Source organism: Panthera pardus, unplaced genomic scaffold (assembly GCF_024362965.1).
Source record: "Panthera pardus isolate Hobbes unplaced genomic scaffold, ASM2436296v1 HiC_scaffold_20, whole genome shotgun sequence".
In the NCBI taxonomy this organism is placed as follows: Eukaryota; Metazoa; Chordata; class Mammalia; order Carnivora; family Felidae; genus Panthera; species Panthera pardus.
The window spans coordinates 26356146-26374531 of NW_026526766.1; the positions used below are offsets into that span (position 1 = coordinate 26356146).

General features: G+C 35.0%; 1 protein-coding gene across 3 annotated transcripts in view; it reads right to left on the bottom strand.

Annotated features, from left to right (window-relative positions):
* The window catches only part of AGTPBP1 (ATP/GTP binding carboxypeptidase 1), a 162087-nt gene that overhangs the window by 47851 nt on the left and 95850 nt on the right, over nt 1–18386 (bottom strand). For all 3 annotated transcript variants that reach the window (XM_053907839.1, XM_053907838.1, XM_053907840.1), the window contains exons 15-17: nt 6096–6179; nt 4425–4511; nt 4192–4340 (exon numbers count right to left, since the gene is read on the bottom strand). In XM_053907839.1, the coding sequence (XP_053763814.1) occupies nt 4192–4340; nt 4425–4511; nt 6096–6179 (320 nt within the window). The remainder of the gene's footprint in view (nt 1–4191; nt 4341–4424; nt 4512–6095; nt 6180–18386) is intronic.

The following is an 18386-nucleotide window of genomic DNA, read 5'->3' on the forward strand; positions in this document are numbered from 1 at the left end:
TGACCTAATTTAACACTCCTACCAGCACAGTAAGTATCCTTTTCCCTAGTTTTCAGCAACATCTGTTCATTTGCTTTGAGAAATTCTACTTAGAGAAATTTATGGCAAAGCAATAATTGTAAACATACACAAAAGCAAACAAGTAAGGGTATCAACAGCACAGCTTATAATTTTGAAATGTTGAAAAAGACTTAATAAAATCCCGAACTGTATATTACTCAATAGAATATTATATAAACATTAGTAATGATGTCACTGAAAATACTGAATGGCATGAGAATAGTTTCGGGTGAGTTCTCATACTCTAACCCCAATCTATGAAAGGATAACATTTCATTTTAAAATTATGTGAATGTAAGTCTGAGGATTACAAAATGCTAATTAGTGGATTTTCTCCCCTTCTTACATTCTTCTCTAAACAATTTTTAATTTACCAAATCCCCACATTAAAGATCCACTGCTTGGTTATCAGAAAAATAAACATATTTACAGCTGGCAGACAGAGGAATTCCACTTCTGTAGATTTGTAACTAAATAATTACAGACACAAATATTTCGTACAATAATGTTGATCTCAGCATTATTTAAAATAGAAAATAATTAGAAGCAGCTTAAATGTACAACAGAAAAAGGTTTGGATAAATAAGTTATAGTACCTCTTGTAGGATGTCCATTATACTCTGTTTTGGAGAAATATTTCATGACCAGAAAAAAATGTTAACAATCTAATGTTTGGTTAACATACAGACTATGAAACTGCATGGGACACAAGGCTTATTTTTTAAAATAAATACAGAATTATGTAGATGTGGAAATCACATATTGCCATATAAAAAAGGCTGGAAGGACACAACAATATTAAAGTGGCCGTCTCTGGATGATGCACTGCGGATGGTTTTAATTTTCTTAACACCATTCTGTTACCCAAATTCTCTATAAAGTGAGTTTGGAAAGTGTGACAGACATACAAAAATACCCAAAGGGCAAGGGCTAAGAAGCAGGGGAAATTTTAAAGTAAAGCAGCCATCTGTCCCATTGTTTTGATTTGGTTTCAGTTTGCAAGTTTCAGTTTATTTATTTTAAACTTAAAATGATACTAAAGGAAGACATTATTTTATCACATGGAAGTACTGATTTAAAAATAAAAATAGGGGCCCCTGGGTGGCTCAGTCGGTTAAGCAGCCGACTTCGGTTCAGGTCATGATCTCACGGTTCGTGGGTTTGAGCCCCATGTCGGACTCCGTGCGTCATGACAGCTCAGAGCCTGGAACCTACTTCAGATTCTGTCTCCGTCTCTACCCCTCCCCGGCTCGCAGTCTGTCTGTCTCTCTCTCTCTCTCTCTCTCTCTCTCTCAAAAATAAAAATTGACATTAAAAACATTTTGTAATTAAAAAAAATAGAGAAGCACTGCTCTACAATGTAAGTTTTTAATTTTTAAAATTAAAATTATAATAAAGTTTAAAGTAGTAACAGTACTATTTTATAAAAGTGAATAAATGAATGTAGTTGTAAAGATGTCATCCACCTGCAGGCACTACAATTTGAAAATTACACTGGCTATCATTTTAGGAATAAATAGGCTTTTATATTTATATACTCTTAAGGAGCACCCAAAATACAAACATACTTCCACTTAAGTAACTGTCCTTTCCTTCTCTAAAATATTATGTCAGCACTATACTTACAAGTTAAATAAGGAAAACATGAAATTCTTTCATTTTTTACTATTATTCTGAATGAGTTTCAAATAAGGTAATTTTTTTAATTATATGAAGGTTTTAAGATCAAAAATAGGTCAAAATTGTTTTCTAAGAAATACAACATTCAATGATTACTAGTTAGGCCCCAAAATCACAAAAATAAAGAATGTGAAATAGATTTTATCAAGAATATTCACATCACTATTCATGCAAAATATAAGCACTGACTCCTTGGTCAAAATATATTTAAAATGCACTATTTAAAATTAGATTACTTAAAACGTTTAAAAACTTTAAATAATTTTATAACTAACCTAGATATTATGCTACATAATCTTCCTTTCATTATTGCATTAAATTAGTGAATCTGATTAAAGCTTTTATCCCAAACATGTAACCATCTAGAGTGTAAAATTTCCTATTTCCCACATAAATAATGACAACTGAGAACAGCCTCTTCAACTCTTGAAAACTCTAATTCTTAGAAACGCCCCTTAAAAAGCACCATCATATTCATGCCTTTAACAACTTTAATACTTTTGCTAGTGTGCTCTACACACACTAGTTTTTAAAAAATTGTTTCATGAGAAAAACAGTAGAGAAAACCAATGAAACAAAAAGCGGGTTCTTTGAAAAGGTCAGTAAAATTGACAAAGGTCAATAGAGCTGACAATTCTAGCAGGATTGACAAAGGAAAACAAAGAGAAAACACAAATTACTAGTACCAGAAATGAAGCAGGGGTGTCACAACGGACCCTGCAGACCTCAAGAGGACAGAAAGGGAATACTGTGACCAACTCTACACAGACATTTGACAATTCAGAAGAAATGGATCAATTCCTAAAAGGCACAAACTACCACATACCACAACTCACTCAGTAGAGAATAATCTGAATAGCCCTACAACTATTAAATTTAATTTGTAACTTAAAGACTATCAAAAGGGGCATCCAGGTGGCTGGGCCGGTGGAGTGTCAGACTTCAGCTCAGGTCATGATCTCACAGTTTGTGGGTTGGAGCCCCACATCAGGCTCACTGCTGTCAGTACAGAGCCTGCTTGGGATTCTCTGTCCCCTCCTCCCCCCACCGCCCTTCCCCTGCTGGCACATAATCTCTCTCTGTCAAAAATAAACAGTTAAAAAAAGTAAAACTAAAGACTCTCAAAAAAGAAATCCTTCCAGACCCAGATGGCTTCATTGGAGAATTCTACCAAATGTTTAAGAAGTAATACCAAATTTGGGGTGCCTGAGTGGCTCAGTTGGTTAAGCATCCAACTTTCAATTTCGGCTCAGGTCATGATCTCCCAGTTTGCAAGACGGAGCCCACATCAGGCTCCGCACTAAGCACAGAGTCTGCTTAGGATTCTCCCTCTCCCACTCTCTCTGCTCTTCCCTCCATTCCCCGCCCCCAAATAAATAAACTTGAAAAAAAAGTAACATGAAATCTACACAGGCTCTTCCAGAAAATAAGATAATAATTTCCCAGCCCATTTTATGAGGTCAGTGTTACCATGATACCAAAACCAGATACGGTACCAAAAATAAAACAAACCAAAAAAGCAACTATAGCTTGATATCCCTCCTGAACATATAAATACAAATTTCTTAACAAATTGTTAGCAATTATCCACAATGACCAAGTGGGGTTTATTCCACAGATTAAAAAATGCTGATTCAATATTCAAAACTCAATGAAATAACACCATATTAACAATTTACAGACAGAAGATCACATGATCAAATCAATTGATGGAGATGAAACATATGACAAAGTTCAATGCCCACTCATGACAAAAAAAGAAAAAAAAAAGCCTCAGCAAAGTAGTAATAGGAGGAAACCTCCTCAACTATATTTTAAAATTTATAGAAAATGACTACTAACATCGTACTGAAAAGTGACTAATAAAGGAGAAGCACAAGGCTTTGTGGTGGCGGGAGTATTCTGTACCTTGACTGTGGTGACAACTTCAGGAATCTACAAATGTAATAGAATGGCATGAAACTGCACCCACACTGTACCAACATCAAATCCTGACTCTGGGATGGTCAGTTACTGAAGATGTAGCCACTGGAGAAAATTCAGTGAAGAGAACGTGAAACCTTTCTGGAACTTCCATTATATATATTCACTTTCTATGAGACTATTCAAAATTAAACATTTTTAAAGACTGCTTTATGTAATTCTCTTCTAGATGAGCTGACACTGAAAACTTGATTTTAAGCAGGATAAGTAATAAATCTTTAGTTGTATTTAATTTGGATGAAATCAAAGATGCTCTTTACATTTTAAAGAGCTTTTCACCAACAAAGCAATGCACAGGTTTATTCCCAATTTTGCATTAACAAGTATCCGAATTTTGAGAACTAGAGAAAACAAAAGAACAATGAACCTTTTTTAAACACGTTAATAATTAGAAGAAAAAAAAAGCCTTATGTACTATAGTTACAATGCCTGCATATCATCTACACTGGGGGGAAAAACATGTCTTACCATAATTAAATTGACTGTTGGACTTTTCACAGTTAATGATGTTAAACCTGTAAGCAACACCTGGTCGCATTCCACTGACTTCAAAGTAAAACCACTGATGATAATGATTGCTATTTATATCTGAGTTCAGAATAAGATCATATTCATTTCTGAAAATAGAAAATAAAGAAATCTGATGAAAATTAGGGAAATATCTGTGTACAGACAAAGTGAGAACATTTTAAATGACTTACTTTCTAATTTGAATTACTTTGCGCAGATTCCCAGATTCAAATTTGGAGTTAAACTTCAAAATATCTCCTTCTTCTGGAATAGTGTAACTAAATAAAAGTATTCAAGTAAGTATTATAAAATACACTGCAATTAAATAGGTAAACAAAAAATTTAAAATAAAACTACACTACAAATTAAAAATATACCACTATTGCCACGTCCCCCCCTTCTTTATTTTTAAACCAAAGAATGTAACGAACACAAGCAAAACACGAACTCTGGTTAACATTTATAGACTTAAAAATTACAATTACAAGTAGAGACTGAATATTAATCGCAAATAAGAAATTCTGCCCCACTAAATAAACGTCATTCCTAAATACCAATAATCAAATAAAAAGACTAGATGTATTTTTAAAAAGGCATATGACCAGTGCTGAGTAGCAATAATTCTAATTAAACTATGCAGTTCTCAGATTAAATTTGCAGAGCTATATTAGATATAGATACTAGCTTATTTAATTAGTGCCAGGAAGGTGAAAGTACTGTCTTCACTTTACATATTCACTACTTTAGTATTTACTGAATGCCTACTAGGTACCAGATTCGGTTTTAGTTGTCTGTCTGTGTCTCTGATTAAATACAAATTTTTGCTCTTCTGGAGCTTACATTCTAACAGAGGGAAACTCAGACCTTAAGAAGCTCAATGATTTTGTCCAAAGTCATTTCAATTAGAAATAGCAATGGTATATGTATGCCACGCTCAGGGTTCCTGAGTTTCTGTTTTCACCACATCTGCCTGATCTGACACCAAATTATAAACAGTGAAATAACTAAGACATTTTGAATAAGGTACATTTGGTTTTCATTTTTAAAAGTATTATTTCAAATTCAGTCACTAGCTTTGACATAATTTTTACCCTTATTTCTTTACCTTTAAAGATAATGATCTTTAAAAAGTGTTTTATTTCCTCCAAAAAGACCAGTAAGATCTGAAATGTCCATCAGAATATTAGAATGTTGAGAGATGGGGAAACCCACTGAGGGCTAATTACATTTCTTGTATAAAGAGGCAAATGACTAAATAATAGTCACATTCATCATTTCTAATTTTCACTTATTTAAACCCTAAAATGTGCTGATAACAGTGATAACCCTAAATTGTGAATAACACTAATGCATCAAGCATCATAAACACATGGGCTTCAAAGATCAGGAAAGTAATATAAAGGACTGATGCACATTGTAAGCAGTAAGAGGCGACAAAGACTAGTGGGGACTATGGAGAAATTAGCAAGCACATGTCCCTTCTTTTTTTAAAACGGATGGTAATTTGTTGTCCTAAGGAAACGAAGGCTCAATATTGTCAATAGGACAAAATTGCAGCATTTCATGTGACATTTCCACTCTCTAAAATGGAGGTAATTTCACGTTTTTTAAAAACACAGCATCAGTTTGTGACCTTTCCCTTATCGAACCCATTAAGTACACCTAAGAACAAACAAAAGCCTGTGATACATTCAATTTAATATGATTTACTATTACATTACCATTATGTCCCTGCTAAAAGATGAAAACATAGCAAGGGCAAACTAGGTGGAAGTTAGCTATATTTTTTTATTTTTAAAAATAACACTGAAATCTTAGAGTACTAATAAAACTAATAAAACTAAAAACAACAACAGACTTACTTTGGGTTATCCAAGTCATATACCACTCTATCTATGATATCACTCTGATGTATTAACCTCTCGATATCTTGGGCAATTTTTGTCCTGAAATCACAAAAGAGAAGCATGACCACCAAAATTCATTATTATAGGCCAAGGCACAACTTTCTCCAAAATAAGTTTGGGATGAAAAAATGTAAAAGGAGAACACTTTCTTAAAATAAAAATGATCATTCATATCAATATGTCGCAAGACAGTATCTGTATTATTAAAGCCCGAATTCTGAAAATAACCATGTAGAATACAGTTACAAGTTCAATACCTTAAAAATAAATTTTGAGGGGTGTCCAGGTGGCTGAGACAGTTAGCACCTGACTCTTGGTTTCGGCTCAGGTTATGATCTCACAGCTTCATGGGTTTGAGACCCACATTGGGCTCTGCACTGGCAGTGCTTGGGATTTTCTCTCTCTCTGACCCTTCCCAATTCAAGCTGTCTCTGTCTCTCTCAAAATAAATAAATAAACTTTATTTTAAAAAATCTTGAATGTCTTATTTATGACTTTCGACATCAAAATGGTAACAAGCCACTCTGTAGACGAAAAGCAAATAATTTTACATATATAAGAACAGCATTATTAGAAGCAGTAAAGATCCAAAAAGCCAAAAATTATATATGAAGATTCTTAAAAGCCACCATTGCTGGAATGTTGCTAAAATGCAACTGGCAACCAGCATGCGCATTTGTCAGAATCAGTGCTCTCTTCTGTGAACGGAGAGGAAATGTGGAGGAGAAGGGGACACTTGTGTCAGGAGGCAGAGCATGGACCCTGCATCTCCAGGATTCTCTAGGCCTGAGAATTCTCTAGGCCTCCCCCTGAATCAGTCCAATGAAATGGTCACCAACTGGAAAATTCCTAGAATCCTGCCACTATCCTAGAAAAAGGAGTCACAGACAGATTCCACCATCTTCCCTGTCCATAATTAAGCCAAGGAAGGCAACAATCACTGAAGGTGTCACCAAGGGTAACCAAACCAGAACAAATGTAGGTCATACAGCCAGGTGCCTGGAACTCCAGGTAGACTGGCCACAACGCTCATACTGGGAAGATGCCTACTGCTGTTATAGTCACAGTACCACTTGTCATATTATCACTTATTCTTTTTTTTTTTTTTTTTTTTTTTTTTTTTTGAGAGAGAGAGCTTGAGCGGGCAAGGGACAGAGAAAGAAGGAGAGAGACAGAATCTCAAGCAGGCTTGGCACCAACAGCACAGAGCCCGATGCGGGGCTCAAACTCCTGAAACTGTGAGAATCATGACCTGAGCCAAAATCAAAATCAAGAGTCAGATGCTTAAGCGACTGAGGCACCTAGGCGCCCCTATCACTTATTCTTAAAGAGGAAGCCGATTATATGAACGGCTTTAAATTTCAAATTTGTCTGTTTCAGGTAAAGATTGGTAATACAGATTGAAACTGTGGTTTATTGATTTATTGTTAGAACAGAGTGAGGAAAGTTGCCAAAATGGTTATAATAAAATCTTAAAAATACACTAAACACTGAAAGTCTCCTGAACTTCAGGTAGATGTGAAACTAGTCTCCTGCACCAAAGATACTTCTTTGTGATTAAGCAGTCTTAACTCTCATATAGTTCAGAATTATCTCTAACAATATCAGTATAACTTTGACTTCAGAATAAGCTAAGAACCTATTCTGATAAAAAGCTAATAGTTATCAGGAAAACATTAAAAGGTGTGATAGTTAAATACAGAAAAAATATTAAAGAGGTACAACTCTAAATTTATTTTTAGTTTTATTCTACAAAAAATAACTCTTCACTGACAAGCAGTCTATCAAGAAAAAGACCCAGTATCAAAGGATTAAGATATAAATCTTTGATTTACATTCAATGTCATAACTTTCAAATGCCAAATTCTTTCTAAAGAAACATTTTTAAAAAGTTATTAATTGCAATAATAAGTCCAAAATTTATATTGCCCAGAACTTTGACAATAAAAGAGGTAGCACTCACATACATTCAGATATACCATACCAAAAAAAAAAAAATGTGAGTATTCAAGTATGGGTGAATGACTAAATAAATCCTAATTATATCCATTTGTTAGAATATATCCATTTGTCAGAATAATTTATTAAATAAGGCTGAAACATACCACAAATGTGCAAATACGAATACTTACAAAAGTCTGGGTTTTTTTTTTTTTTAAAGGAAAATGGTATTAACAGGCTGATACAACACCTCAGTTCCACAGCAATGCTCCATAATATAAAACAGGGTCAGAACAGCACAGACAGCCACAGGTCAGCCATGTGTACCCGTGAGACGGATGGATAGTGTGTGGAACACTGCAGGGCCCAGGCTCTGTCTGAAAACAAACTGACTGATGCCAGGTAGGAACCAGATACTAAGGTTGTTATACCAGTTTTTCAAGAAACATCAGAAACTTGGATTTCTATGAGGAATCTCCCAAATTTTAAATACAAAAGTCAGTAAAAACAAAACAAACAAACAAACAAAGTCTGCAAAGTGAAGCCAAAATCATGTTCAAGTTAATATGGCCTACAGGCCACTCGTTCTCAACTTCTGACACTGTATTTTAGGGTACATAGTGGCCCATGTATATTAGACTAGACCTAAAATTAACACTTTAGGAAATTACCTGCCCTTCCAGGAGCCCCCATTAATAAAGAGGAAGGTCAATCTTTTATTCAGACATGGATTTGGGTGAAGCACCACAACTTCCATAAAAATAATGTCAATCCTTCCTCCCTTTCCCTCACCGGCCTATTAAAATACATGACTCTCCAGTCAAAACAAAACAATAAATATTTTCCAGATACCCTCGGGGACTATAATCTCAAATTTACTGACCTCCAATAGCTAGCAAAGACTTGGCCCAGAAGACAATAATTTATGCAGTCTGAACAATGTCCAGTGCATTCAGTCCAGTAAATGCTCTAAAGTTCGCAGGACATGCGGCCACCAGTGAAACTTTCCTTTGTTAGTTAGGTTTCCACCAGTACAGGGCAGTCTTACAGGAAACAATTTCATACATCTCACAGCTATATTTTCTGTACGAATATTATGGGCAATGTTGTTCATTACATAACTATTCCCGAGGGTCCACAGAAGATGATCTTCTTTATAGAGAACATGGTTTAACCATATGTACATGATAACTATATATAAATGATTAACAGGGTAGGCTCATGACCTAGACCAGAGTTTGACTCTTGGCTCTGCCACTTACTAGCAGTGTAACCTTGGATAAGTTAACTCAAGAATCCTAAGCTTCAGCATAGTCTTCTATAAAATAAGAGAAAGAATAGTAATTTCCTCATAGAGCTATTATACCATGAAATGGCACACTCTATATACACATATACATTCCATACGAAGTACTTGTTACTTAGTACTATGTCTGGCCTTAAAAAAAAAACACTCAATGTAAGTTATCTGCTGCTGTGCCAGTACTAAGATTTCTGCTACTGTCTCCATTCCATAAGTACTTATGTTCCCCCAAGCCATTCTAAACTTAATATAAAGAAATCCAGGGGTTTGCTTTCCTTATTTTGCTTTTGCCACAATTCTTTCACCTACTTTTCAATTTTAAATTTCTGAACAGGTAATATATTGACATGGAGCAAAAATCATATGCTACATAAAAGTATAAAATGGAGACTCTCACTTTCTATACAAGCCATATCCTCCATCCATCCAGTTAACTACTTTTATTGCTCTCCCTCCACTAGCATCTTACAGCTTTTTCCATCAGTATATACAGATCTTTTTGTTTTTTTAATCACTGCATAGTATTCATATGTAAGATATACCATAATTTATTTAACTAGTTTGATTGGTGGGCACAATGCCATAACAAAAAACTTTGAACACCATTTCACAGATACGCAAATTATGTGAGTGTGTGTGTGTGTGTGTGTGTGTGTATGTATATAATGTATATAAATTATAAATTCCCAGATGCAGGATTAACGTGTCAAAGGAAATAAGTACTGTTAATCTTGATAGACACTGTCAGGCGGCCCTCCACAAGAAGTACTATCAATTTGCAATCCCATTATTAATGTATAAGAAAACCTGTTTTGGGGGATGCAAACTGGTGCAGCCACTCCGGAAAACAGTATGGAAGTTCCTCAAAAAATTAAAAATAGAACTACCCTACGACCCAGCAATTGCCCTACTAGGTATTTATCCAAGGGATACAGGTATAGTGTTTCGAAGGGGCACATGCACCCCCCATGTTTATGGCAGCACTAACAATAGCCAAAGTATGGAAAGAGCCCAAATGTCCATCGATGGATGAATGGATAAAGAAGATGTTGTATATATATACAACGAAGTACTACTAGGCAATCAAAAAGAATGAAATCTTGCCATTTGCAACTATGTGGATGGACCTACAGGGTATTATGTTAAGCAAAATTAGTCAGAGAAAGACAAATGTCATATGACTTCACTCATATGAGGACTTTAAGATAAAAACAGATGAATGTAAGGGAAGGGAAGCAAAAATAATGTAAAAACAGGGACGGAGACAAAACAGAAGAGACTCTTAAATATGGAGAACAAACAGGGTTACTGGAGGGGTTGTGGGGGGGGGGATGGGCTAAATGGGTAAGGGGCATTAAGGAATCTACTCCTGAAATCATTACTGCACTACATGCTAACTAACTTGGATATTAATTTAAAAAAATAGTAAGAAATATGTGGTAGGGATGGATAAAATGCAATCAGAATTTGGTATGACATATTTAACCAGAATGACTAATATAATGTAAAAAAAAATCTTACTTTATAAAATTAATATTTACCAAGGTTGAATTGAGAACAAATCATGTTTTAGAAAGTAAGCATTTAAGGCAATATGTGCATTTACTACATGTTCATTAAAGTTTTAATTCATATTTATGTTACAGAATTTGATGAACTTACTGAAAAACAAGATATAAAATTGCTACTTTACTGGCCATAATTAGCCAAGAATGGAATTGGTTTAAAAATCCTATTCACACACACACAAAAAAAAAAAAAAAAAAAAAAAAATCCTATTCACAATAACAGAAATCCATAAAATTACTTAGGAATAAAATTCACAAAAATAGATGAGTTAAGTAAAACTACTAAAACACTTAAAATATAATAAAATCTAGAATAGAGGGAACAATTAATATTCCTAGAGATAATATTAAAAGAAAATTTATTGCAAATTGCAGTATATTACTATACATTAACAAAATACAAAATGTTAGGATAAAAAATAGTATTTATTTGTTATGTCAGAATAAATTTCCAGAACTGAAGATATTCTTTGGAAATAGTAATTGAACTTGAGAAATATTTTGCATTGTGCAGAATGGATTTTTATAGTGTACAGCCCAGCAATTCCATTTTGATATAAAATGCAAATAAATTTTCATTGAAGGAACTATGAAACATGAAAGAACATTTAAAACATAAGAATTTTTTTTCTGAAAGCAATATATTAGAAACAAACTATGTTCATCAGCAACAAAATAAATAAATTGTGAGTATACTCATACAATACTATGTATTGATTACCATGATGAACATCATAAACCTGCTATTGACTGATGAAGTTTCCAAAAGAATACTATCAGTATATTATTTACATAAAGTTTAAAAACATGAAAAACAATGCCATATAATATTTATGTATATATTTAACTATGCATATTATAAAATAATCAGAAATGTATGATAATAAGAAACATCAAATTCAACATAATTGTTATCTCTGTTAAAAGGACTTTACAAATTAAACAATGAGTGTACAGGTGTCTGGGGAAAAAAGAGAGAGAGAGAGAGAGCGCGACCCTGTTTCCCTCAACCTCATCAGTAAAACATGCTATCAAACTTCTAGATTTTAGGCAATTTGATATGTGGGAAATGATATCTCAGTACATTTTAATATGCATTTCTTTTATTTTGAGACAAGTTGAACATATTTCTCTGATTGTTACTGTATTTCTTTGCCATATTTTTCATTTTATTTTGATAAAAGTATTTTTGTAAAATACCTTAAATGCTTTGTAAAACAAAGCAATATGGATTATAATTTACAATAAAATACAGCTAGACAATTTTTCTAAAAACATACAGAAAGCTGGAAAGTAAAATCAAAATACTAAAAGTTATTACCTCTAAGAAATGAGACAAAGAGTGACCTTTATCCTTTCTACTTTTTCTCATGTTCTAATTTTATGGAATATGAAAACAAGAGAGATGCACCCAAAAATGCTAAGCGTACTTTATAAGAGATCAGTTTCATTTTAATTTATAAGCCAATTTAAGCCAAAAATATGGATTCAAGTAATTATCAGTATGGGATTACAATTAAAAAAAATTTTTAAGTATTTTTAAAAAATTTACATCCAAGTTAGTTAGCATATAGTGCAATAATGATTTCAGGAGTAGAATCCAGTGATTCATCCCCCATTCACATGAGTGAAGTTATATATTTGTCTTTCCCTAATTTTGCTTAGCCTAATACACTCTAGTTCCATCCACATAGTTGCAAATGGCAAGATTTCACACTTTTTGATTGCCAAGTAATACTCCATTATGTGTATATTCTTTATCCATTCATCCATTGATGGATATTTGGGCTCTTTCCATACTTTGGCTATTGTTGATAGTGCTGCTATAAACACTGGAATGCATGTACCCCTTCAAAACAGCACATCTATATCCTTTGGATAAATACCTAGCAGGGCAATTGCTGGGTCATAGGGTAGTTCCATTTTTAATTTGTTTGAGGAACCTCCATACTATTTTCCAGAGTGGCTGCACCAGTTTGCATTCTCACCAGCAGTGCAAAAGGGTTCCTCTTTCTCTGCATCCTCACCAACATCTGTTGTTGCCTGAGTTGTTAATTTTAGCCATTCTGATAGGTGTGAGGTGGTATCTCATTGTGGTTTTGACTTGCATTTCCCTGATGATGAGTAATGTTGAGCATTTTTTCATGGGTCTGTTAGCTATTGGATGTCTTCTTTGAAAAAGGGTCTATTCATGTCTTTTGCCCATTTCTTCAATGGATTATTTGTTTTCTGGGTATTGAGTTTGAGAAGTTCTTTAGAGATTTTGGATACTAACCCTTTATCTGATATGTCATTGGCAAATAACTTCTCCCATTCTGTCAGTTGCCTTTAAGTTTTGCTGATTGTTTCCTTCGCTGTGCAGAAGCTTATTTTGATGAGGTCCCAATAGTTCATTTTTACTTTTGTTCCCCTTGCCTCTGGAGATTTGTTGAGTAAGAAGTTGCTGCGGCCGAGGTCAAAGAGGTTTTTGCCCGTGTTCTCAACTAGGATTTTGATGGCTTCCTGTCTTATGTTTAGGTCTTTCATCCATTTTGAGTTTATTTTTGTGTATCGGGTAAGAAAGGGGTCCAGGTTCAATCTTCTGCATGTTGCTGTCCAGTTTTCCCAACACCATCTGCTGAAGAAACTATCTTTATTCCATTTGGATATTCTTTCCTGTTTTGTCAAAGATTAGTTGGTCATACGTTTGTGGGTCCATTTGTGGGTTCTCTATTCTGTTCTATTCTGGTTTTGTGCCAGTATCATACCATCTTGATGATTACAGTTTTGTAATACATCCTGAAGTCCAGAATTGTGATGCCTCCAGCTTTGGCTTTCTTCCTCAGGATTGCTTTGGCTATTCACAGTCTTTTCTGGTTCCATACAAATTTTAGGATTGTTTGTTCTAGCTCTGTGAAGAATACTGGTGTTATTCTGGTAGGGATTGCATTGAATATGTAGATTGCTTTGGGCAGCATCAACATTTTAACAGTGTTTTTTCTTCCAATCAATGATCATGGAATATTTTTCCATTTGTGTGTGTGTGTGTGTGTGTGTGTGTGTGTGTGTGTGTGTGTGTGTCTTCTTTAATTTCTTTCACAAGCTTTCTATGGTTTTCAGTGTATAGATTTTTCACTTTAGTTAGGTTTATTCCTAGGTATCTTATGGTTTTTGGTGCAATTGTAAATGGGATAGATTCCTTGATTTCTTTCTGCTGTTTCATTATTGGTGTATAGAAATGCAATCACTTTCTGTGCACTGATTTTATATCCTGTGACTTTGCCGAATTCATGGATCAGTTCTAGCAGGTTTTTTGGTGGAATCTTTTGGGTTTTCCATATAAAGGATCTGCAAAGACTGAAAGTTTGACTTCCTCTTTGCTGATCTGGATGCCTTTTATTTCTTTGTGTTGTCTGATTTCTGAGGCTAAGACTTTCGCTACTATGTTGAATAACAGTGGCAAGAGTGGACATACCTGTTGCGTTCCTGACCTTAGGGGGAAAGCTCTGTTTTTCCCCATTGAGGATGATATTAGCATTGGGTCTTTCATATATGGCTTTTGTGATCCTGAGGTATGATCCTTCTATCTTTCCTTTCTTGAGGGTTTTTATCAAGAAAGGATGATGTATTTTGTCAAATGCTTTCTCTGCATCTTTTGAGAGAATCATGTGGTTCTTGTCCTTTCTTTTATTACTGTGATGTATCACAATGCCTTGTGGGTATTGAACCAGCCCTGCATCCCAGGTATAAATCCCACTTGATCGTGGTGAATAATTCTTTTAACGTATTGTTGGATCCAGTTGGCCAGTATCTCATTGAGAATTTTTGCATCCTTGTTCATCAGGGAAATTGGTCTGTAGTTCTTTTTAGTGGGGTCTCTGTCTAGTTTTGGAATCAAGGTAACACTGCCTCACAGAATAAGTTTGGAAGTTTTCCTTCCATTTCTATTTTTTGAAACAGCTTCAAAAGAACAGGTGTTAACTCTTCTTTGAATGTTTGATAGAATTCCCCTGGGAAGCCAACCAGCCCTGGACTCTTGTTTGTTGGGAGATTTTTGATTACTAATTCAATTTCTTTACTGGTTATGGGCCTGTTTTAAAGTTTTTATAGCTTCCTGTTTCAGTTTTGGAAGTTTATGTTTCTAGAAACTTGTCCATTTCTTCCACATTGCCTGATGGGCATATAATTGATCATAATATTCTCTTTTTATTGTTTGTATTTCTGCAGTATTGGTTGTAATCTCTCATCTTTTATTGATTTTATTTATTTAGGTCCTTTCCTTTTTCTTTTTGATCAAACTGGCTAGGGACTTATCAATTTTAATAATTCTTTCAAAGAACCAGCTCTTGATTTCACTGATCTCTTCTATTGTGGGGGGGGGGGGTTGTTTGTTTTGGGTTTTTGTCTTTTGGGGGTTTTTTGTTTTGTTTTGTTTTGTTTTGTTTTTTGGTTTCGACAGCATTGTTTCTGCTCTAATCTTTATTATTTCCCCTATTCTGCTGGTTTGGGGTTGTTTTTACTCTTCTTTTTCCAGCTCTTTAAGTTGTAAGGTTAGGTTTTGTATCAGAACTTTCTTCCTTTTTTAGGAAGGCCTGAATTGCTATATACTTCCCTCTTATGACCATCTTTGCTGCATCTCAGAGGTCTGGGGCTGTGGGTGTTAGCATTTTCATTGGCTTCCATGTACTTTTTAATTTCCTCTTTAACTTCTTGGCTAAACCATTCATTCTTTAGTAGGATGTTCTTTAATCTCCAAGTATTCTTTTTCTTTCCAAATTTTTTCTCGTGTTTTTGAGTTTCATAGCGCTGTGGTGTGAAAATATGCACAGTACAATCTCAATCTTTTTGTACTTGTTGAGGGCTGATTTATGTCCCAGTATGTGATCTATTCTGGAGAATGTTCCATGTTCACTTGAGAGGAATGTGTATTCTGCTGCTTTAGGATGAAATGTTCTAAATATATCTGTTAAGTCCATCTGGTCCAGTGTGTCATTCAAGGCCATTGTTTCCTTGTTGATTTTCTGCTTAGATGATCTATCCATTGTTGTAATTGGGTGTTGAAGTCCCCTACTATTATGGTATTATTGTCAATGAGTCTTTATTAAAGCGTTTACATTTGTGATTAACTGATTTATATATTTAGGTGCTTCCACATTAGGTGTATAAATGTTTACGATTGTTAGATCTTGGTGGATAGACCCCTTAATTATAATGCATTTATCTCTTGTTACAGTCTTTATTTTAAAATCTAGATAGTCTGATATAAGTATGGCTACTCCAGCTTTCTTTTAGTGACCGTTAGCATGATAAATGGTTCTCCATCCCCTTATTTTCAATCTGAAGGTGTCTTTAGGTCTAACGTGGGTCTCTTGTAAATAGCATATAGATGGATCTCGTTTTCTAATCCATTGTTACCCTTTGTCTTTTGATTGGAGTGTTTAGTTCACTGACATTTACAGTGAGTACTGAAAGATATGAATTTATTGCCAGTGTGTTGCTTATAGAGTTGGAGTCTCTGGTGATGTTCTCTGGTGCTTTCTAGTCTTTGCTGCTTTTGGTCTTTTTTGTTTTGTTTCGTCTTTTCTCCCCTCAGAGAGTCTCCCTTAAAATTTCTTGCAGGGCTAGTTTAGTTGTCACAAACTTCTTTAGTTTTTGTTTGTCTGGGAAATTTTTCTCTCTCCTATTTTGAGTGACAGCCTTACTGTAGAAATAATTCTTGGCTGCATATTTTTCCGATTCAGCACATTGAATATATCCTGCCACTCATTTCTGGCCTGCCAAGTTTCTGTGGATAGGTCTGCTGCAAACCTGATCTGGCTTCTCTTATAGGTCAAGGACTTTTTTTTTCCTTGTTGCTTTCATAATTCTTTCCTTGTCTGTGTATTTTGTAAATTTGACTACGATATGCCTTGTTGATGGTTCTTGTTGAATCTAATGGGAGTTCTCTGTGCTTCGTGGATTTTGATATCTGTGTCTTTCCCCAGGTTAGGAAAGTTTTCCACTCTGATTTGCTCACATAAACCTTCTACCCCTTTTTCTCTCTCTTCATCTTCTGGGACTCCTATGATTCTGATGCTATTCCTTTTTAATGAGTCACTGAGTTCTCTAAATCCTATATTGTGCTCTTTTGCCTTAGTTTCCCTCTTTTTTTCTGCTTCATTATTCTCCATAATTTTGTCTTCTCTATCACTGATTTGCTGCTCTACTTCATCCATCCTTGCCGCCATGGCATCCATTCAAGATTCCATCTCTGTTATAGCATTTTTAATTTTGTCCTGACTAGATTTTACTTCTTTTATCTCCGCAGAAAGGGATTCTATGCTTTTTTTCAACCCCAGCTAGTATTCTTATTATAGTGATTCTAAATTCTAGTTCAGATATCTTGCTTGTATCTGTGTTAAGTCCCTGGCTGTCATTTCTTCCTGTTTTTCTTCAGGGGTGAATTCCTTCTTTTCATCATTTTGGAGAAAGAGAATGAACAAAATTTTTAAAATTTATAAATTAAACACAACACAATCAAATAAAGGAAGACAGATCCTAGGTGTGTTTTGGTCTGGTTGTTTAAAGAAGCTTGACAGAATAGAGAAAAAAGGGAAAGAAAAGAGAAAAAGAAAAAAAATTAAAAAAATTTTTAAAAATGTATACAATGAAACAGAATAAAATGAAGTAAAATGGAATGAAAAGTTTACCAAAAAATACAGTAAAAAAATTTTAAATGTTTTTATAAAAACAAAACAAAAATACATTTTCCTCTTTTTGTATCTAAGAATAAGAAAAGAAAAAGAGAAAAAAATGAACAGATGGGCCAGCGAACAGAATGAAATTACAGTCAGTTTCCCCTAGAAGTCAAACTATGAAGCATCTTATAGCCTGTACACTAAGCAGGCAGGAAAACTTGTGGTCGTCCTCCAGGGCTTAATTGGTGCAATTGGACAGGGCTTGGTGTAATGGCTCCATTCTCCACTAGGTGGTGCTGCTTAGCTTACTGGGGTGGATCAATGTGGGCACATGCAGGGGGTGCCAATGAGGTGAAAATGGTGTCACCCAGTTTCCCAGTCACTAGCATCAGAACTCTGTGCTCTCCCCAGGCAGCCATCAGGCAGCTCTCCTTTGTTTCCAGCTTTTGTCCACTCCCTGCTTCTACGCTGTCCATGACCAAGCCATCAACCTGCCAGGCAGCACCTTTCTCTCAAATTTTATCTCAGATGGGGCTGTTTTTCCAAACACCTCACTTCCAAGGGCCCTGCAGCTTTGACCTACTCAGACCTTCTGGGGGAGGGCCTCGCTGAGCAATGGCCAGGCGCTGGCTTGCCCCCAGGACCACTTGCACGACCACACCACTGCAGAGACCCAGAGACTGCCTCTGGGTGCCAGCCTGCCCCAGAAAAAGTTTGTGAGATCATGTAGCAGCAGTGGTTCAAGGGACTATGGCAAATCACAACACACACAACTGGC